The sequence below is a fragment of the Sinocyclocheilus grahami genome, unplaced genomic scaffold (assembly GCF_001515645.1).
Source record: "Sinocyclocheilus grahami isolate Dianchi unplaced genomic scaffold, SAMN03320097.WGS_v1.1 scaffold870.1, whole genome shotgun sequence".
Classification (NCBI taxonomy): domain Eukaryota; kingdom Metazoa; phylum Chordata; class Actinopteri; order Cypriniformes; family Cyprinidae; genus Sinocyclocheilus; species Sinocyclocheilus grahami.
In genome coordinates, this window is record NW_015506049.1 from 263593 (window position 1) to 285633 (window position 22041).

At 36.2% G+C, this 22041-nt stretch overlaps 3 protein-coding genes across 6 annotated transcripts in view; all 3 read left to right on the forward strand.

The window, feature by feature from the left end:
* Positions 1 to 346: 346 nt before the first annotated feature.
* LOC107563351 (phosphoinositide 3-kinase regulatory subunit 6-like) lies at positions 347 to 14194 on the forward strand. The gene is made up of 19 exons (XM_016248204.1): positions 347 to 395; positions 3097 to 3201; positions 4315 to 4406; positions 4521 to 4589; positions 4790 to 4922; positions 5320 to 5389; positions 7213 to 7396; positions 8201 to 8342; positions 8430 to 8516; positions 9943 to 10339; positions 10423 to 10516; positions 10599 to 10712; positions 11878 to 11988; positions 12154 to 12268; positions 12377 to 12447; positions 12974 to 13064; positions 13254 to 13309; positions 13421 to 13524; positions 13657 to 14194. The coding sequence occupies exons 1-19, from the start codon at positions 347 to 349 to the stop codon at positions 13808 to 13810; spliced, it is 2238 nt and encodes a 745-aa protein (XP_016103690.1). The 3' UTR covers positions 13811 to 14194.
* A 1098-nt stretch (positions 14195 to 15292) lies between these two features.
* LOC107563357 (major facilitator superfamily domain-containing protein 6-like) lies at positions 15293 to 19390 on the forward strand. 4 transcript variants are annotated; one of them, XM_016248212.1, is made up of 2 exons: positions 15293 to 15399; positions 17653 to 19390. In XM_016248212.1, exon 2 carries the CDS (start codon positions 17676 to 17678, stop codon positions 19305 to 19307), a length of 1632 nt encoding a protein of 543 aa, XP_016103698.1. In that variant the 5' UTR covers positions 15293 to 15399; positions 17653 to 17675; the 3' UTR covers positions 19308 to 19390. The 4 variants fall into 4 exon arrangements, with proteins under 4 accessions (XP_016103698.1, XP_016103697.1, XP_016103699.1 ...); XM_016248211.1 differs by lacking the exon at positions 15293 to 15399 and adding an exon at positions 16441 to 16561; XM_016248213.1 differs by lacking the exon at positions 15293 to 15399 and adding an exon at positions 16638 to 16695.
* A 1867-nt stretch (positions 19391 to 21257) lies between these two features.
* The window catches only part of LOC107563352 (extracellular superoxide dismutase [Cu-Zn]-like), a 2990-nt gene continuing 2206 nt past the window's right edge, over positions 21258 to 22041 (forward strand). Inside the window, exon 1 of the mRNA XM_016248205.1 lies at positions 21258 to 21308. Coding sequence (XP_016103691.1) covers positions 21258 to 21308 — 51 coding nt within the window. The remainder of the gene's footprint in view (positions 21309 to 22041) is intronic.

Sequence of the window (22041 nt, forward strand, 5' to 3'; positions counted from 1 at the left end):
AATGACCACATCCTTTTTTGGTGAATGTCTGAATGACACTGAAGATTTCTTTATTCATAGATTCATTCATTCATTTTTTTTTTCCTGAAACTCCTCATCAGGGGTCATCTGTGTCGTTGGCCCTGTAAATGATCTGTATTGGTTCTGCATGCTATTATCATATAGTCAGATTACGCACTGGATCATTATATCACTCACTTGCAGTTCCCTTTTCTTTTCAGTTCATATCAAATGCAATATTGGGTGGAGCTCAAGTTCTGGCCTCCATAAAGGTGTTTATGTCCTTTTATTTGCATTCTAAAACCACAGCTTACTATGAGGTGATTTATTGCAGTGTGTGACAAGCATGGGTTTCTCAGCGATGTGGGCCTTTCTGCTCTGCACGCTAGTGAAAGGTGAAAAAAACGACAGTCTAAAAATATCCGCTTAGCTTCATTTAGCCACACGTTTGTATTGCAGGAAACCAACTGAGCCTGGTCTTCAGTCTGTCTTTGTAAGAGAGAGAAAGACAGCATTTGAATGTCTAGGCATTAAAGTGCCTGTTTCTTCCTTTTAGCACAGGTACAGGCATTCATACAGATGATCTGACAGGAAAAGAGACTTCCTTATGAGCAAGACTGTTGTCAAGATTATTCAAATACCTTCTGCTCTCGCTCGAGGACCTGGATTACCACAGTTTCACATGTAGGAACAGCGATTTTATGCATAGAAGGTAGGAATTTACTGTGCATTTCTGTTTTGCACATTATTTTTGTGTGGATAATACAACAATAATCAAAGAATAATTTATAAAAATGTACTATTTTTTGGTTGGAAGAAAGCAGAAGTATTTGTTTCTGTCTTTGCAGAGTGTCAAAATTAGAAAAATAAGGTTGTTTAGTGCAGTTGTTCTCAGTTGGACATCAAGTGGCGACCCAATGCAATGGTAAAATGCTTAGTATAGGGAAGTAACCTTAAAATAAATGAATACTTATAAAAGAATATGTGACGTTAACTAGCTGCATAATTTGTATAATCTTAGAACTGTACATTTCTACCATGTGGACAATACTTGTGGATACTTGTGTATATGGATCACTCTTAATCGTAATGTAGAACCAGTCATTTTCTGTAAAGCTGCTTTGAAATGTATGGGGAAAAGTGCAATACAAATAAAAGTGAATTAAACTGAATTAAAATCACACATGACGTTTATTAGTACGATAAACTGTATAGGCCCAGCACTATGCAAAATTATTAAAATAAAGAACTGCATAAACAACGAGAGTGTGATTTACTAGTTGAACACACAGAACAAACATTAGGTTAAGTATTGTATCAGCATTAGTCATTAAAAGCAAAGTACCGTATAGTCATTGACATGCGCAACAAAAGATATGGGAAGTGTTGCTTGTTTATTTTGCTATCCTGTGCAAGATTGTGTGATTAATTGTATTTTATTATTTGCATTTCACATAGTTTTTTTGCCCTGCCAGTCGCGACCCTATCAGTACAGATCTGCGGCCTGTTATTGAGAATCACTGATTTAATGCGTTTTATGCTCATTAATTTGTTAAATGAAAATATATAGTTATGTCTAACGTGTGATTTATAAGAAATAACAAAATTTCTCTCAAAACATGAAAACCCCTGAGGTTTTCACCCCTTTGAATACTGCTTCCTGTGCCAAGAACTGTAGGGTCTTTTCTGCATCCGTGTTGTGCTTTCTATATCGACACACTGTAATCTCAATGCAGGAAATGGGCATAAAATGCAGAAAAAGTATATCATGCCAAAGTAATCGTGTTATCAAGTTCATTCTAAAGTTTTATGTGCATTGTGATACAGTCAAACCAAAATGTATTCAGACACCTTCAACATTTCACACATTATCACAGTTTATTGGCTATAGTTTAGAAAATGGTAATAAAATATGACAAGAACTCAGAGTCAAACTGTGTCAGAGCAAATTCATCTTGATAATGTCAGATAACACTTAAGCAAAACATGGTCGGGTCAAAGTGTCAGAATAATTTTTGGTCCCAAATGTTAATCAATTTTACTGGTAGTCCGCTGTATGAAGAATTTTTGGGTATAATATGTCACAATTTACTTTATTTTGCTATCCTCACTTACATAAATGTACTATAGTGTCCTGCACCCACTAGTAAAAAAAAAATATCAAAAATGATATATGGTGTCTGAATAATTTTTGATTAGACTGTACTTTTTTTGTGCTTGCAGACATGAAGGACCTTTCTAACTGACTCGTTCATGTCATGTGGATATTATCTGAGCTGTGAACCCCACCATGGAAGAAACATGTACTAAAAACACTCTTTCCTGACACTTGCTAGTCTGTTATAGATTACCGAGTTCCATTTCATGCATTGCGTTAGTTTTATTATTGCACGGAAACATTATTTCTGAGGGTTTGATATTGATATTAAAATGGTCAAAGATTTAAGTTTATTTCAGTTGTATTGCATAGCCTGGATTTCTTGAATTTTAGTAGTTTATTTCACCTACCATAGCATAATATTTATTTAATAGTGTAAACTATGGGAGTTAACTATAGTACCATATATTACTATAGTACATTACTGTTCATGCATAAATGCTGAAAATTCAGCTTTGCATCACAGGAATAAATTACACTTTAAAATATATTCAACTATTTTTATTATAAATTGTAATTATATTTTGCATTAAGTCTATTTTTATTGTATTTTTAATCATATAAATCAGGGGTGGCGAACGTCCTTATCCTGGAGAGCCGCAGCCCTGCAGAGTTTTGCTTCAACCCTAATCAAACACACCTGAACAAGCTAATCAAGGTCTGAAAGGTTACCAGAAAGCTACAGGCAGGTGAGTTTTAATTAGGGTTGGAGCTGTACTCTGCAGGGCTGTGGCTCTCCAGGACCGGAGTTCGCCACCCCTGATATAAATGAAGCCTTCGTGAGCATAAGAGACTTAAAAAATCTGACCCAAAACTTTTAAACAGTAGTGTATATATTTATAATTCTTCATAAAAGTCTAAATCTGCTATTTAAAGACTGAAGTTTTCAAACTGAATTGTTCATGTTACATGAGGATTAAAGGAGCTGTGTTTTGCAGTCGGTGGCGTGTCCTCAGTCGTAGAGTCTAGTCTCTACCACAATGTCCATTCCATCCTCCGAGAGCTGGATTGTGAACCTCAGGCTGGATCAGCCTGCAATAAAGGTACCTGCTTTACTATGACAATCTAAACTAAAAGGTAATACAAATCTATGCATTTGATATCTTTAAAATGTGTTATATAGCCTGAAGATATCATGTGTTTGAAATCTGGATATATGAAACAAAATATGCTATTCCCTTGTTTAAAGGTGGGGTAAGTGATTTCTGGTAGCCAATGTTATTTCAAATCACCAAAACAAACATGCCCCTACCCTAAAAGGGCATCGCCCCTATTTTGATAGCTCCGCCCCACACATACGTACACAACACAGGCAACGATTAGTTCTGTGAAACAAAGCAAAACCAATGTTACACCGGAAGCGAGCGGCGCGAAGCTACAAAATACTATAGAACTCATTATAATCAGTGATGCTGTCTACACTGGACACGGCACGGCACGACAAATCCCCAACAGAAAACTGCTGCCGCATTTTATTTGTGACGTACTGACACAAATTTCAAATGATTTTCAACGGTCGCTTTGTCGCATCCAATGTAGACCGACTTTGTTGCGACGCGACAACTATCGCATCCGGTGTAGACACGGTGTTACTCACCTATCGAGAAGAAACAAAGCAACCTCGGCGCCCGATCGCAGGCCTTCCGCTCCTTGAGTTCTCTCCAGCGCTGGAAAGCTGATCCGATATTTACACGGGTCCTACTTCTTGCCTTATCGTAAGCCTTCGTTTGTTCCGCAGACGTTTTCCTCTTTTGTTTTTTATCTGCCATCTCTATCTTTCTGTCGTCGCTCGGCTCGGCTAATGTCCATCCTGTGCACTGAGCGCTCTCTCCTCCACATCATGAGTAGACACGCCCCTTACTGCTGATTGGCTACAAGTTTGTTTTGGTACTCGGCCCGACTCAGTTTTCTAAAGCATTTTTGAAAAAATACATACCCCACCTTTAAGAGGAGGAGTTCACCCAAAAATGCTCTATCGCTCCAAACCTGTTTGCTAAGCATTTTTGAAGACTTTTCTTGTTGAGCTCCATATGACAGTTTATCATAATCACATCTGCCAAGCTCCAAAAAAAGACCAAAAATGCACCAAAAAATACACAATTCAAGTTTATATGTTGTATTGTTACATATAGTTTAAAAAAAGTATTTTTTTGTAGGCATGTTGAGATGGACTCTGCATAACAGGGTGGACAAAAATCCATCTGTCAGTGTCCCTCTTCTGAGGGTTCTCATAAAAGAGCTTGAAAAGGTTTGTTCCTCAATTATTCTTTCACGTTATAGACATCAAAGATGTGTGCAGAACATCTAAAGATTTTTACAATGAATGATTAGCTGGTTTTTCCTTTGATTTGATTTATTCCAGGCGGAGAGAATCGATTCCAAGATTCGCATTATTCCTTTACTTCACACACTTGTCTACACAGTCCTACAGGTCAGATTTCTAGCTTTGTTTTTTTCTGCAGCGTCTGCGAGTGCTTTGTTTGTTCTTTGAATGCATCTGTAAGCAAGTTCCCGACAGATTTGTTATTGCAGGAACAGTTCGTTGTATCTTAACTGGAAATCAACATGATTGGTTTGTTTTTCAGCCATGTGTGATGCATGTTACTTATCAGGTTTTCTGCTTTATTTCAGTCTGTATTTATTCCAGAAGATCTATATCGAAGGATGTATTTTTGCTTGAAAAGTTTAGTTAGGTTACCTGTACCCTACTGTGCAATCGCTCTCTACTATGCAAGGCAGATGAAAATGGAACAAAATGCACCAGGTAATATATACAGTTACATTAAAGCAATAAAAGTATTTCTGGTGTTAATCTTTATGTGTTTTTTAGCACTTTTTATCAGAATTAAACTGGGATGCTTTCCATGTATCAAAGTAAATGTTAAACTGGAGTTTTGGAGTAATTTTCAGCTTCGTTTTCAGTAAGATACACTAATTTAACCTGATTTTGTTTACAGTAGTATTTCTTACTAACCACCATTCACATGAGGAGATAGCATGTTTGAATACAGTTACTCTAAATCAAATTTATGACATTCAGAAAATTTACCACAGACAGGACTCAAATATTCTGTTTTTGATTCTAGCTTATTCATATGCACATTTCATTCGTTAGTCCCATCTTGCAACATTCTTCAGGTGGTATGTTTAATCTATTCCAGGAATACTGTATCAGAGGAGAGTCAGCACCGAACACAATCTACACAGTGGTCTTTATCCACACCATGAGAAGTAAGTGTAATGCCAGGTTATTAATATTCTCGTCATTTCGCATACTACTGTTCAAAATTCTGGCTACAGTAAGATTTTTTTAATACCTTATTAAATTGATTAAAGGCATTAAATTGATCACAGGTGACAGTAAATATATATATATATAAAATATATATATACTGTATACAGTGCACAGCATAAATGAGTACACCCCCTCTAAAACTTAACAAATTCAGCAATTACTCTTTACTTAGAAGACATGTTAGGATTCTTTGGAGATGTAATGTTCCAACAAGCCTGCTTGATCAGTTACCAAAGAAGAATGCCAAAATTATTCAGCAAAATAAGATTTTCTTATCAAAGTGAATATAAAATCTTGTGTTGCAAAAATGAGTACACCCTCCTGAAAGCGTTTAAGGAGGTCGTCCTCCAGGAGTTAAACAGCACATATGTGAAAATTTGTCATGAACATGTACGCTCAGTGCCAAGAAGGGTCAGAGCAGTATACTTTAAGTTCTGAAGGACATATTAAGTACTAGAATATTATACATTTTCTGAATTAAATCGAGGGTGTACTCATTTCTGCAATCCTTCATTTAAACAAAATTAGTTAATTTACTTATCTTACAGAAAATATTGCCATATATTTTGTTGTTTTTATTAAGTATATGAGTTAATTTACTTATCTTACAGAAAATATTGCCATATATTTTGTTGTTTTTATTAAGTATATGATTACTATGTTATATTAGTGATCATTAAGAAAGTACATCTTTTATATTTATGCAGAAGGGGTATACTCATTTATGCTGTGCACTGTATATATATATATATATATATGTGTGTGTGTGTGTGTGTGTGTATATATATATATGCATGTATGTGTATATATATATAGAGAGAGAGAGAGATTAATATTAATTATATTTTCTATATTATCATTTATATTTTAGCTTCCACAAAAATATTAAACATCACAACTGTTTTCAACATTGATAAACAATAATAAATCTTTCTTGAGCATCAAATCAGCATATTAGAATGATTTCTGAAGGATCATGTGACACTGAAGACTGGAGTAATGATACTGAACGTTCAGCTTTGCATAACAGGAATAAATTACATTTTTAAATATTTTTAAATAGAAAACAGTTTGTTTAAATCATAATAATATTTCACAATATTACTATTTCTACTGTTTATTTTTTAAATAAAGAAGCTGTGTGAACTGTTTTGCAGTCTGAGTTTTTTTATCAAATAAATGCAGCATTGTTGAGCATATGAGACTTAAAAACATCTATACAAAAACATCTAACACTATAAAAACATTTTATATGATAAAAAAAATTTAATTAAGATTTGAAAAAAATCTTACCAACCCCACACTTTTGAGCAGTATCGTATGATTCTGTTTTGCAGCCTCTCCAACTTGCATTAATATTTGAAAATGTGTTTATTATCCTTTCATGAAAAAAATGGTTGCTTGTTTCTGAATCCGATATTATTCAAATCTGTTTTTGTAATTGTTAGCGAAAGACTCTTCTTAATAACCCATTTCACCTCCATATTTAAATTCTGCCCACATTTGTCAGTAAGTCAAACCACAGTGAATCATTTACAATTTTCTTGGATTTGTGGGATCCATTTCTCTTTTTATTTCAGTCACATGATAACTGAATCTGTTATCATGTCTTTTTACAAGAAGGAAGTTTAAATGTCTGGGCCCACTCCACAATTAATTGTTTTATTCATAAATGCATAAATGTCTTTAATGTCATAAATGCATTTCATTGTCTTTGTATTCACTGTGTGCAACTCTCTCTCCATCTTTCTTTCATCAGGGTGTTTGTGTTTGTAGATCCTGCTGTGTTTCCTCTGTCTCTGGTGAATGCGCTCAAGGCTGACGTGGAGTGTGCAGACCCTGGTAGAGACCCGTTGATCTACAAACGCAGAGTTTTACTGCACACAATGCTATCTGGATTTGGAAAAAAGTGCCAGGTTGACCAGCTTTCACAGTCTCTAGAGGTTTGTGCATGTTTAAAAACATCGGTTATATATTTTATTTTAGAATACACATCCTATAGAATTTAAAAGTCTGTATAAAAAAAATTTAAGACGTTATGCTCAACAAGGCTGCATTTATTTGATCAAAAATACAGCAGAAACAGTGGTTAAGTATTATAACAATTTAAAACCGTAATATTGTGAAATATTTTTACAATTTAAAATATTGTTTTTCTATTTTAATATAATATAAAATTTAATTTATTTTTGTGATGCAAAACTGAATGTCCAGCATCAATACTCCAGTCTTCAGTGTCGCATGATCCTTCAGAAATCACTCCAATATGTTGATTTGGACCTCAAGAAACATTTCTTATTATTATCTATGTTGAAAACAGATGTGCTGCTTAAGATTTTTGTGTATACATTTTTCTTTGATGAATAGGAAGTTAAAAATAACAGTGTTTATTTGAAATATATATTTTTTGTAACAGTGTAAATTTGTGATTTTACTGTCAGTTTTGATCATTTTAATGCATTTTTGCTCAATTATAGTATAATGTATATAACATTTTCTTAAAGAACAAAATGTATAATTATGTAATGTTTAAAATACAGTAAAAATAATCAAATTAAATTACATTCTTAGTATATATACATGTATAAAACATTATATAATCAAATTTCAGTAGCAAAAATACCCGCAGCAAGATATCACATGGGATGAGTCTGAAGTTTGAACCTGTTAATCCTTTAAGATGTCCATAAAGTCTTTGCTGGAAAATCCTATGCTCTAAATAACTGTGTGTATTTTGTTCATTTCAGCATTTAGGTGAAGAGCTGGAGCTGCACTTCCAGGATCTCGTCACCATCCTAGAGCAGAGAACAGAAGATGGAGCGTCTGACGATAACCAGTACAAAACAAGATTGCAAGAGATCTACCAAGACATCCTTACTGCTCCAAAAGGTAGAAATGTCCTCACCACAATCCAGTAAGACACTATTTAATTCAAGCAAACTCAAACAGTTTTTTTCACACGTTTGGTCTGTTTAGATCCGTCGTGTCCAGCCTCGCAAGTAGAAACTCAGCTGCCCAGTCCTGAGGTCAGCTTCCATGTCTGGACCAAAGAGGATGAGATATGTGAGCTCAACTGCTGTTATTTCAACAAATGCTTGTACCCTTAAAACTATGAAAGCTTGTTTCTGCCACAGAAAAAATATATATTAAAAAGGTAATTGCGACTTTGCATTTCGCAATTCAGACTTTTTTTTGCAGTTCTGATTAATAAACTGCAAGTTTACACTGTAAAAAGATAATAAAATAAAAACAATTTTGTTAAAAATACAAAAAACTGTAAACACATTTACAGAACAAACTGTAAATTCTGCAGTATAAAACTGTAATTTACAAACAAGAAAATTTGAATGTAGAATTCAACAACGCACACTGCTACTAAAATCTGTTTTGTACCTTTAACATACTGACAACCACCATAATAATGCAGGTGGTAAAAAAAAAGAAAGCCACATGAAGAATCAAAGTTCATCATAAGTAGCTTTCCCACAAGCTGAAGTATATACTAATATACAGAAGGTGCATTCATACAAACATCATAGTAACACACGTGACACTTAAATAATGCAGTTAAATAAAACATTCATTAAACAACAGATGTCATATAAAACCCAAATGTACATAACTAAAAACAAAAACTATTAAGAGACATGATTATTTAAACAAAATACTTTAAAATGTGGAGTTTCACAACATAACAGAAAATTCTGGGAATATCAGTTTACCGTTTTTGACTGTAAATTATACATTGATTTGTTCTTTTTTACTTCTAAAAACTGTACAATTAAGATATCATTTTACTGTAAAATTACATGAAATGTAATGAGTTTTTCCATGTGTGTGGTACGGGAACTTACTGAAAAGTCGAAATTGTGAGATACAAACTCTCAATTGCGAGAAAAAGTCTGAATCGTGAGATTAAATGTGGCAATTACTATTTTGATTTTTAATTCTGTGCTGGGAAAAAAAAAGAATGGTGAGATGTAAATTTAGAATTCACAGAATTGTGAGATGTGTGTGTGACAATTGCGAGATATTTTTTAAAAATGTAGTTTTTATAAGAAAAGTCTGAATTGTGAGATAAAAAGTGCCCATTTTTGTTTTGTATTTGTGGTGGAAACAAAAAAAAACAGAACTCCGCAATGTGTACTCGGAATTCTGAGGGAAAAAATGAGAATTGTGAAATGTAAACTCTATATAAACTCTAAGTTATGCCTTTGTTTTTCTTAGAATTGTGAGTTTTAGAATTGTGATCTTATAATTTTGACTTTTTTTCTCAGAATTGCATGTAAAATTATTTTTTTTTTATAATTATTTTTACATATTTTTATATAATTTGCAGTCGGTAGCATGTCCTCCCTCATGGAGTTTAGTCTCTATATAATAATTTTTTTTATATAATTTTTTTATTATATTTTTATTCCATGGTGGAAATAAGCTTCCATATAAAACAGATCCAACATGGTGCGTTTTACATTTTTCTTTTTAACAGGGAATGAGCTGGTTAACTTTGCACTGATGGTTCCTGCGGACCGAAACTCTGCTTGTCTGGATGAGGATGACCTGAAGCGTAACTCGGTCATGTCCACCATTTCCACGGACAGTGGCATAGAGGGAGACATGCTCATCAGTGAGCTCTCCTCTATAATGCTGGAGTCTCAGGGCGGAGCAGAGCTCCCAGAGGAGCAGAGCAGCTCTCATTCCTTCTACAGGAGGCAGTGTGTGCGATGTCCCAAAGCTGGCAACAGAATGACACTCATGATGGAGGCCATTAGGGGAAATGGAGGATACAGCCTTGCTAAAGAGGAAAGGAACCTCACGGCTCGGATCCTTGTAATGGGTGACGACAGAACGCTAGGACGGCTCGCCAAGACTCTCCACACTATACGGTAAGATGTTTTCATCCATTCTTTTACACATTTTACCTTTGCATTTAAAAAAGTATGAGGCTAATTTATATGTTTATGCTCAGGAAAAGGGAGGCACGACATCTGCTGCTGACAAAGAGAGTGAATATGGAGATGTATTACATTCCAGTGACTGACCAGACACTTTCTCCTGTTCAGGTAAAATAGATTTTGCTTTAGTTTTCCTTTAAAAAAAAAAACGCCAGCAATGACATCTCACTGTAATGCATGTGCTTCCCAGGAGGGTGCTCCTGAAGACATGCTGACATTGGCAGGATATTTGGGAAGCGTGGATCCGTGGTATGACTGTAATATCAACGGTTTGGGAGCCATGATTCTAAAACTGGCCCAGATGGTAATTATTACACTTTTGAAGAGTCCACAATATGAATGGGAATTGTTTAGCATTTAATAATTCTGGTTCCAGTTCATTTGATGTATTCTGGATCCTTAGCAGTTCCATTAAAAATATTTTAAGTGCTTTTATGGAATAAATATGTGGGAAAATAAATGAAATTTCATTGTTAAATCCGATTTTTTTCCAATAATAAATAAATGTAAAATAATCATTGCAAGATGTATGTTTACATCTTGCATAGATAAAATGAAATGACATTTACATTTACAATATAAAGAATAATGAGAAGGAAAAATATTTAAATTATTTATTTTGAGTCCTGTTACAACAGCGGAGAAGGCTTTGTGTGTCTGTTGAAACTGAGAACATGCTTCTTGCTTGCTTGTTATAAATATATAGGGATTTAGGGAGTTTTTTAACCTTCTTCTTAACTGATGTCATTGTAGCAGTTAAAGGTGCAATAGGTGATTGTCTTCAGAAACATTTTTGTTATGCTGGTTGAAAGTCTCTTCACATCCCGATAGCAATCATTAAGTTAAGTGGTCTAAATGTCTTTATCTGTATTTATATATTCTGGGGAAGGCGTAGGACAAAGAAATGTTCGTCCAATCAAAATGCTCGGTCCGAGTGTTTTAATTGGCTTTCCTACCTGCCTGTCAACATATCTATTAGCATACCTCTGTTTTTAAGAGCAAGAAATTGCTTGAGAGCTCTAAAGCATCTGAGCAGCTAGAGAATGTATGGTTACTGTACATCTTTTCCTAGTGTTTGAAGAATGGAGTAAAAAATGTATGTGTTGCTATTTTTTCTATTTTCACCTTTTGAGTTTCAATATGTCTGTATGTCTATCTAAAGTTATGTGCCAAATGAAATGACATTTACATGGATGACATTTGGGATGGAAATACACATGCAAATAAAGATAAATGAGAATAAAATATAAATGAGGGTAAAAATATTAAAATTAAATGATTTATTTAGAGTCCCGTTACAACAGCAGAGGAGGAGGCTTTGCTGGTCCTGAGAGTTGATCTGTATAATTTCTATGTGTGTGGAGTTGAAGCTGAGAACATGCTTGTCTACGTGCTTGCTATATATAAATATATATAATATAAGGATTAAGGGAGTTTTTTAACCTTCCTCTTAATTGATGGCATTGTAGAAGTCAACTCAGAGTGAATCTTCGGACCCCAACACCTTCCTGCTAGATATCATCTCATACTACACGCGTGTCAGCCAGCATCCGGTGCACCTTCCCATCTACTCTGTCAAGGTTAGATTGAATCTTCCAATGATTATCTTCTTGTCTTAGTGAATGAATCAATACTTCCGTGAAAAGTGAATTATCCTTGAGCTTACCAAAAGTTTGTCATGATTGTGGAGATTGTAGGTTGTTTTCCATGACAAAAGGTGAATGTCTGTTTGTTCTCATGTCTAGATCTGCTTCTCTGGCCTCAGCAGCAGTACAGTGGAGGAGGTGTTTGTGGCTCAACTCGCCATGGACTTTCCCGAGGTCAAACGCTGCAGGGCCACATTTAAAGACACAATTAAAAGTGCTGATGTCATTCTAATGTTTTAAAATACATCATATAATTACATCATATATCTCAGCACTTTTCATCTGCTTTTACTAAATGTTTGCCATCAATTTTGCCTTAAAGGTTCAGTGCGTTACAAAAAATACAACCCACAAGAATTTCATGGTGCAGTCGTGTCAATTAATTATAAAAAGGTAAGTATTTTATTGATATTTTTGGGGAACATTTAACATTTTAGTATTAGATTTTTTTAAATGTACACTGCCATTTCAAAGTTTGGAGTTGGTAAGATTTTTTACAAATGAAAGAATGCTAAGGCTGTATTAATTTGATGAAAATTGCAGTACAACAGTAATATTGTGAAATATGATTACAATTTAAAGTAAATGTTTTCTATTTGAATATATTTAAAAATGTAATTTATTCCTGTGATGTAAAGCTAAATGTTCAGCATCATTACTCCAGTCTTCAGTGTCACATGATCCTTCAGAAATCATTCTGATATGGTATTTGATATGACTTTACCAATTTAATGTGTCCCTGCTAAATAAAAGTATTAAAATCTTTCACAAAAAAAAAAATATATATAAAAACAAATTTCAATTAAATACTTGCTTTATGTGCAGAAAATAATATGCAAAATAATTGCATGAAGTTTAGTTAGTGTTCTTACAATACAGAATCTATGTCATAAAAGTTTTTGTATTTACATTTCTTTAGGCCTCAATAAGTGGCAGAGAAAAGGATATGGGAATGTCTTTGCCGATGAGTGGCATGTTGATCAGTGTCTTGCCTTCCTGCAGAGTCAGAAGTATGTCACATATATATAAACTTTTAGTTTTAGTTAATGATAACACACTCTTGGCTGGCAGTATTTATTAAAGACTTACACTGACAATGTATTTTCACCAACAAGAAGTTACTGATACATATTTTAAATGAGGAAAAGAAATAAAAACACAGGTTTCCTTGTTTGTAATGTGGCACTTTGGTCCTACAGGTCTACATAGTGTCAGCATAAGTTTCCAAGATATGAATCCCACAAGGCCCAGCAGAGTAAGTGAACGTGTAGAACATATAACCGAGTGGTTTTTCTGTAACGTTCCAGATTATACATTTAGTCATCTTGAATGAAATATTGAGGTAAAAATCCTGTTTTGTCTCTAGCATTCACTCAGAGCTGTTAGCGCCAATATCAGAGTTCTGGAGGAGCAGACATTCACAGTATGTTTGGATAAAGACCCACGTAAAACATTCAAGAATGTCCAGAGGTGAAGAGTCCGATTATAATGCCTTTCTATACATAAATTCTCAACATGTATTGCTTTTATTAATGGCCAACATGACCTCTTATGTGTAACATATGTTCCAGAGAAATCATGCATGTCATCTTTTCCCCACAGCATTGAAGTTTCTCCATGCTTGGACCCGGGATACTCTCATCAGCCGAGTACAAAATCCAAGTACAGTTTGGGAGAGGGAGGTGAACCGCTGGGCAAATATGTCAACAGGACCATCACGCTACCAATCAACACCTTCTGTGGCATTGAGCAATGACAATACGACTCGAATTCATGATATAAGAGCTCGAGTCACGAGACAAACTGAAACCTTTTTACCTCTCAGAGGCTTTTAGTGTTTTGTATGTGTGCATTTCCTCTTTTTATCTTTTCTCTGTTGCCTAAAATACATGTAACCCCAAGAGGCTATGACTTCCTGCTGAACTGTGAACAGACATGATGTTTCATAGACTGTTTGAACGTGTTGAAATGTCTGTGAACTGACCTCGATCTTTGTAAAACGTCCTGCTGTCCGCATTTTAAAATGTTATGTTTACACTACTTTTTTATTTTCATGACAGTGTTTGTATGATACTCAGATGTGTAATTTAACACTTTGGAAGCACTTAGACTTTCATTTGACACTTGCCATTAACTAACACGTTACTCCATGAAAAAGTAACTAATTACGTTACTTAGTTACTTTTTATGGAAATTAATGTGTTGCGTTACTTTTGCATTACTTTTTAAATCTGGACAGGGCTTGCTTGTTTGTTTTTAAAATAAAAAAAAGTTATATTTTTGGCAAATATAAAAGCCTTTTCACACCAAAAGTGAAATGAATAAGCCTCAGGCTGAAGGGAAAGTACATTTACGTCCGTACAGTAGAATGCACTTCAGCAATAAAAAAAGACACACAAATGTTTGTCTAGAGTAATTTGTGCTTATTAGTACGGTTGAACTGGATCATCAAAGGTCAGAAGCAAAGACATTGGTTAATAGAATGGGATTAAATACATAAAGGATATTTGTGTGGTTTAACATTTAATTATTGCAGGTTTGCGTCATATTCTGAGTTGCATTATTTTTATTCCTTTTGAGGAATACTGAATCTGTGGGTGGGGGTTTTTTGTGAGTGAGATGAATTAATGCATATGCATATTTATTTATAAATACAGTAACATCTAATTTTTTCTCAACATGGCGACAGGAGAGTTGTTAATCAATAAATTGGAAAAAAGTAACTTGCGTTACTTATTTGACAAAGTAACTCAGATATTCTTTTGTAAATTAAAAAGTAATGCGTTACTTTACTAGTTACTTGAAAAAAGGTAATCTGATTACGTAACTCGCGTCACTTGTAATGTGTGTGGTTTAACATTTAATTATTGGAGGTTTGCGTCATATTCTGAGTTGCATTATTTTTATTCCTTTTGAGGAATACTGAATCTGTGGGTGGGGTTTTTTTGTGAGTGAGATGAATTAATGCATATGCATATTTATTTATAAATACAGTAACATCTAATTTTTTCTCAACATGGCGACAGGAGAGCTGTTAATCAATAAATTGGAAAAAAGTAACTTGCGTTACTTATTTGACAAAGTAACTCAGATATTCTTTTGTAAATTAAAAAGTAATGCGTTACTTTACTAGTTACTTGAAAAAAGGTAATCTGATTACGTAACTCGCGTCACTTGTAATGCGTTACCCCCAACACTGACTATATAGTATAGAAGTGTGTAGTAGCCTAGGCTATGAATGTAATCTGGACATACAACATATGCCATGTTGTCACTGTCATGTGATCTACGCCATCATTTGCATCCCGTGGTTTCATGGGATAGCAAAGTGTCCATCTTAACTGGGTACTTTTCACCTACTGTTTTATGAATACTATGAATTTGGACATACTTCTCCTTTCACACACTGTTTTTCGTCTACTGTATAGTAGGAAAGTATGCCATTTTTAGATGCAGCATTTGTTGTAGGCATTTTGGATCAGAATAGCATGGTACCCTAGTTTTTCTTCAGTATGCATTATATACAATGTGTGCAATATGTAAGTATGGAAACCTGTTACATTTGCCGAAATGTGCTGTGGGACATTTGGGATATTGTATTTTACAATGTAATGCGCTCGACTTTTATTTACTCTGACTAAACAGTACTGTGACTTGTTACTGTAAATGAACCTCTTCTTGACATTTTTTTATCAGACTGCCAGTAACTGTAAAGTAATATATTTTATTACTCGTTGACTTAAACGTGCAGCATAAATGATTCTGTAAATATACTGTAAATTCATCCTCTCACCAAAAGGTGGAGATGTAAACTCAAAAAATAGAATTTGCTCTAAGCGCTGAGGTCGGTCATTGGTTGTTTGTAAAGAGAAGGAAAACGTCTCGGGTTACTTATGTAACCATGGTTCCCTGAGGGGAACGAGACACTGCGTCCTCTAGCGACCCCTAGAGGACGCAGTTCGAAGTTCCACGAAAGGGAACGTCTCGGGTTACTTATGTAACCATGGTTCCCTGAGGGGAACGAGACACTGCGTCCTCTAGCGACCCCTAGAGGACGCAGTTCGAAGTTCCACGAAAGGGAACGTCTCGGGTTACTTATGTAACCATGGTTCCCTGAGGGGAACGAGACACTGCGTCCTCTAGCGACCCCTAGAGGACGCAGTTCGAAGTTCCACGAAAGGGAACGTCTCGGGTTACTTATGTAACCATGGTTCCCTGAGGGGAACGAGACACTGCGTCCTCTAGCGACCCCTAGAGGACGCAGTTCGAAGTTCCACGAAAGGGAACGTCTCGGGTTACTTATGTAACCATGGTTCCCTGAGGGGAACGAGACACTGCGTCCTCTAGGGGTCGCTAGAGGACGCAGTGTCTCGTTCCACGAAAGGGAACTTGTTACACCTCACCTGGATGCGGTGTGGACATGAAAAGCCAAAGAAAACTTTAATCGACAATATTCTGTCAAGCAAACCAAGCAGACGCTCAGCAATCTCGTGACGCGTTACAACAGGTGCGCGATGATGCTAAGTTTCCTGTTACTGAGAGTTTGTCGTGTCTTTTTTTCTTTCTTTAAACCAGTTTAAGCGGATTACAAGAGGCTGTATAGAAAACATCTGCTAAAACTGCTTGTTGGAATTCTTTCAGGTTTCATTTTGTGAAATTGCAATACACTGACTGCACGCTCTCTTCCGAATTATTTTTAAATAGATACTTTTAATGAACTTTGCACTCATGTGATGTTTCATTTTCTAGAAGTGTCCTGTTTTAGGAAATCATGGTGAGGGGATGTGTACATATCATTTAAACGCGGTTTGCTGGACACAGTTTTGCTCCATATGGAGCCTATTAACCTATGTTGTTTATGTTATGTTATGTTATGTGTTGCAATATACAATGATGATATCATGGTACTCTATGAAACCCTTCGAAGTACCATTTAAATACAATAGTACATTGTTTTCTTTGGTGTAAAATAGTGTTACCCATTAGAAATAGAAAATATAAAATGAAATACTTTCTACCATCAAAAAGTATCATTTACTTTAGTACTGATATAATACCATGTTTATGAACATTTATTTTTATATATATTTATAAAAATGTTATATGCATATTTAATTTCACATATATACAGATATAATTAATATTTGTATTGATTTAATATTTAATTTAAGATAAATAATAGCATGCAACTGAAAGTCTGTGTCAGGGCTGAAACAGGGGTGTCAGACTGGAGGGCCGGAGCCCTGCAGAGTTTAGATTCCACCCTAATTAAACACACCAGATTCAACTAATCAAGTCCTTCGGGCTTATTTGAAAACTACATGGTATGTGTATGTTGGAGCAGGATTGGAACTAAACTCTGGATGTGAGTTTGGCACCCCTGGTCTAAAATAACATAGCACCTAAGAATGGAACAAGAATTCTACACATTCCACAAAAAGTCCCATGGTACTACCATAATAACACCTTTGTTTTTGTTTTTTTGCACAAACTGTTATTTTTTACATTTATCATCTTATACAACCACTTTACCATTGTTCTGTAAACTTGCATATATTTTTTCCATTGAATTTTTTTCTTTTTCTTTAAACCACACAGAGCATTAACTGAAGTCGACAAACATGATGAAGAATGGAGCACTGCAGAAGAGCAAGCAGTGGAATGTGAAGGGAGCTATCTGGCTGGCGGGTGTCTTTCACTTCCTCCATTCCTGTGGCTCCGGTTGCCTCCTTCCCTTCTTGACCCTCTACTTCCGGCACCTGGGTCTCAACGCTACCATGATTGGAATCATCATGGCGTCCAAGCACCTGCTCGCCCTGGTGTGGCGCCCATTGTCCAGCGTCCTCACCAGGCAGTACGACAAAAGGCGGACGGTCATAGTGGGCTCCCTGCTCAGCTCGGCATTGGTGGTTTTGACTCTTCTGCTCTTTCCGTCCACAGGAATCCAAGCTGAAAGTGGACGGTGTAACGCTAGTCAACCCGATACTGATCCTACCACCATTCTAGAGTGGGCGACGATTCCATCGCAATCAAATGCTACTGTTTACTCAATAAACCAAACATCTGTAAGTACCGAACAACCTGTTGAAGTTACCACAGTTGTAAGTTCCAACTGGTCAGCAAGAGGCCTGAGATCTGTAAAGAAGCCTCAACAGGAAGAAGACCCTCACACTGAGTTCCTGGGAAGCCTGAAAGTTATGGATGTCCAGCATCAGATGTTCTTTCTGGTTCTCATTGTGATGGGTTTGTGGGAGTTCATGGCCGCCCCGTTGGAATGGACGGCTGATGATGGACTCTACGAATACTTGGATTTCGTAGACGCCACCGACCACCATAATGGCGTGAAGGTCTGGAAGCAGCTTGGAGCTGCTTTTGGCAACTGTGCAGTTGGAGTTCTTGTAACCAGTCTGTTTTGTCTTACAGGAACTACATTGGAGTTTTACTCCTACACTACATTTATGATCCTAACCGTCCCTACAGCCGCCCTGCTTCCAATCTACCTCCGCAAGCGTGAGCGGCCCACTAGTGCAGGCTTTAAGGCACTACAATTGGTGCGTGGGAACTTGCAGGCGATACTTTGTGCCGTCACTGTCATTTTGATGGGCATGGTGAACTCCGCTGTATCGGATTTCCTCTTATGGCACATGCAGGACTGCGGTGCCATGGAAATCCACATGGGCGTCTCTTTAGCCTTGGCGCACTTAAGCCAAACTGGCTTTGCTCCAATTGCTGGCCATCTCTCCCAGTTTCTAAAGTACCACGGTTGGTTACTAGTACTCGCTGTTGTTAGTTTAGCCCTACAGTGTCTTTATTACTCCTTCCTGTGGGGCCCGTGGGCTGTAATACCCGCTCAACTGCTGGCGGGCTTCAGCACCGGCGCCCTCTGGTGGTCCGTAACATCGCAAAGCGAAGACATCGCCACTCCCGGCACTGAAAAGACCATTTTAAGGCTGTTTGAGGCACTTTCTCTGGAGTTGGGAGCAGCGTTTGGCAGTCTGGCGGCTGGGTTTGTGGTGCAAAAGTTTGGGGTCCAAGTGCTTTTCCAAGGCACAGCGGTCATTCTGGCTTTGTGGAGCAGCGCTCTTGCTGTACTCAAGTGGAAGATTCCTCGGCAGCGCCAGATAAACTACTCACGCCTGCTGGCCGCTGACACCGAGATGAGCGAGTCGGAGTCAGATCAGGAGAAAGACTGGCTTGAGACGGCTATGGAAGACGCTACAGGAAATAACAAGTGCATAATAGATAAGTCTTAATCAACTTGTTAACAGTCGGCAAATAAAAAACTAAGAGTGAAATATCACTAATACTGTTCAGTATCTGCAAAGAATTATTTTCTTACTCCTACACCATATTTTTGTTACATTTTGCCATGTAAATATCTAAAAATGTTTAAATAAATATGCATTTACTTGAGAAGTATAATAACAAACAAGAACACAAGTCTTGTTTTCTAAGAAAATGTATCAAAATTGACATGAAACATGATTCAATATCTTATGTCATTATAGTTCTCAAGAAATTAAGTCTTGTTTTCTGATAAAATTATCCAAATTAATTACGTGTATGCGTAAAACAAGAAAAAAATATTTGTCAATGGGATAAAAAGAATAAATTAATTCAAATGGAAAACAATATACATTTTCTTACCACACTGGCACCACATTAATGACTTAATATCTTAACATCTGAAGTCATTTTCCCTCTCAAGTAAATGCGTCTTGATTTAGTTTTTAATTATTTGTGATGGAAAGCAAGCAAAAAAAACATTTGCCGTCCATAAGGGCATGTTCTAATTCATCTTTATCATAATAACATTCATCATGGATGAAGTTATATCAATTAATTACTCTCTCAAGCCAGATACATTTTTATTTGGGATTATTTAAATCTTCGAGAGAAGAATTATAGCTCCAATACCTATAGGATCTTTGAATATCCTAAAATGTACATCATCTTTTGTGTGTGAAGATTTGTTGTTTAACAGGTCAGCTCTTTCCTAGACTGAAGGGCTGGAGATGAGCTAATCTGGTTTGTTTGCTTACGGTAGGCATTTCCTCTCTGCCAAACAGCAATAATCATGTGAGCAAATAGTGCCTGTTGTTTCATCTTCACACCCTTTCGTTACCACTCATTTTTATTTTTTGCAAATATTTGTGATCTGAAGCTAAGTTACTCAGTTACATGTTATGCAGAAACTTTATTTATTGTGCATGAGGCACTCAAATTCTCCACAATTAGGTATCACTTGAACGAGGGTTTATTAAAGATAATCATAATAAAAGTATCTTGCTTCTAGTTTAAGGGATTGTGTACAAGATGTTTGACTTAGAAATGAAGTTAGCCAACCCTGTTTTGAGGGGGAAAAAAGCTTTTCAAACTTGTTCTTGAGTAAATTTTCCTGTACAGCGGGTCTAGAGTGTAGAGCAGCGTACTTGTGACTGACAACTCTTTTTTTTTTTTTTAAGGATGGGAATAAATATTCTTAACATGTCATGTTTGAAAAAAAAAAACATCTAATAAATGATTATTTCCTCTTTCAACAAATGCATGAAGTCAAGCGTTTGTCATTTTGTCTAAATGTCTTGATAAGCTCTGCATCGTAACAAGTGGTGTACTTTGACCCAGCCTTAATCATTTTATTGCATTGTGTAAATAAATCAATGAACGTGGATTTGCCATGTTAACATTTCATGCATAGCAGTGTGTCAGTGTTTATGTTGTTTCCTTTAGATCAGAATTAAAGCTCAAATCTAGCCGCAAGCATTGACACCAGAGTCAGACTGCATAGCTAAAAGTGCTTTCTCCTCAAAGGGTTAATCAGTCAATACAACCAGGCTGGTAATGGTTCAGCAAGATCGCAACACTTCCTCAAGCTGAAACCCAACCCATGCACACAAAGGTTTTCTGTAGGCCTCATTCACAGTTGCAACCATATGTTTAACTTTTATGTCCTGACTGTTGACTGGGATAAACCACTTGTTTTACAATTCAAATTAATTTAAGCACGTGCTTATGTTATCCTAAAGGCTGTAACAGACTGATAAAAAAAAAGTTTCTAAGAATTTGTGACATGGATCATTCTTTTACTGACAGGGACTGTTACATTGTATAGACAGTCTAAAAGTGTTTTCTAATTATACAATGCATTCATGTAACATTAATGTCTGGCATTTATTTGTATTTTTTATTTTTTTAATATGAACATGGCATCATGTCCACTGACCCAAAGACTGAGAGTGATTCATGTTTTAAAGGTAAGTATAAGTCATAAGTTAGGCTACTTTGAGTTTTTACTTTCCACATTTGTCAACTTAAAGGGGGCATATGATGCGATTTCAATTTTTCCTTTCTCTGAAGTGTTACAAGCTCTTGGTGCATAAAGAAGATCTGTAAAGTTGCAAAGACTAAAGTCTCAAATCCAAAGAGATATTCTTTATAAAAGTTAAGAGTCAGCCACACCTACCTAAAACAGCTCGTTCTAACACGCCCCCACACGTCTACGTCACGATGTGGGAAGATTTGCATAACGCCGCCCAAATGTTCACGCAAAGAAAGAAGTCGTAACTTTTATTCTTGCTGTAGTATTGTTGTTGCTGCTGCCATGTTGTGGAGTCACTGTGTTTTGTTGTGAAAGCGAAACTACTTTGTTTGGCCTTCCAAAAGAGGACGATATCTGCTTCGTCATGCCTGGAGTTGATCCGTGCTGGTCGCTGAGGGAATACTACAACTTTGCGCTGTCGATCGCTGGATCGGCTTTCACCGTGGACGAAGCGGAGTCCAGCCCGGGGTCGTCACATGTGGTTGCCGCAAGCCCTCCGGCCTCCGCACACTCTAGCCCGTGATGTGTTTTGTTGTGACAGTGAAACTACTTTGTTTGGCCTTCCAAAAGAGGACACGACTAGAAATCAGTGCTTAAGTTGTATTAACAATACTGTTCCAGAACACTTCAACCCAAATATTCAGATGTGTGCAGCGCATTTTATGGAG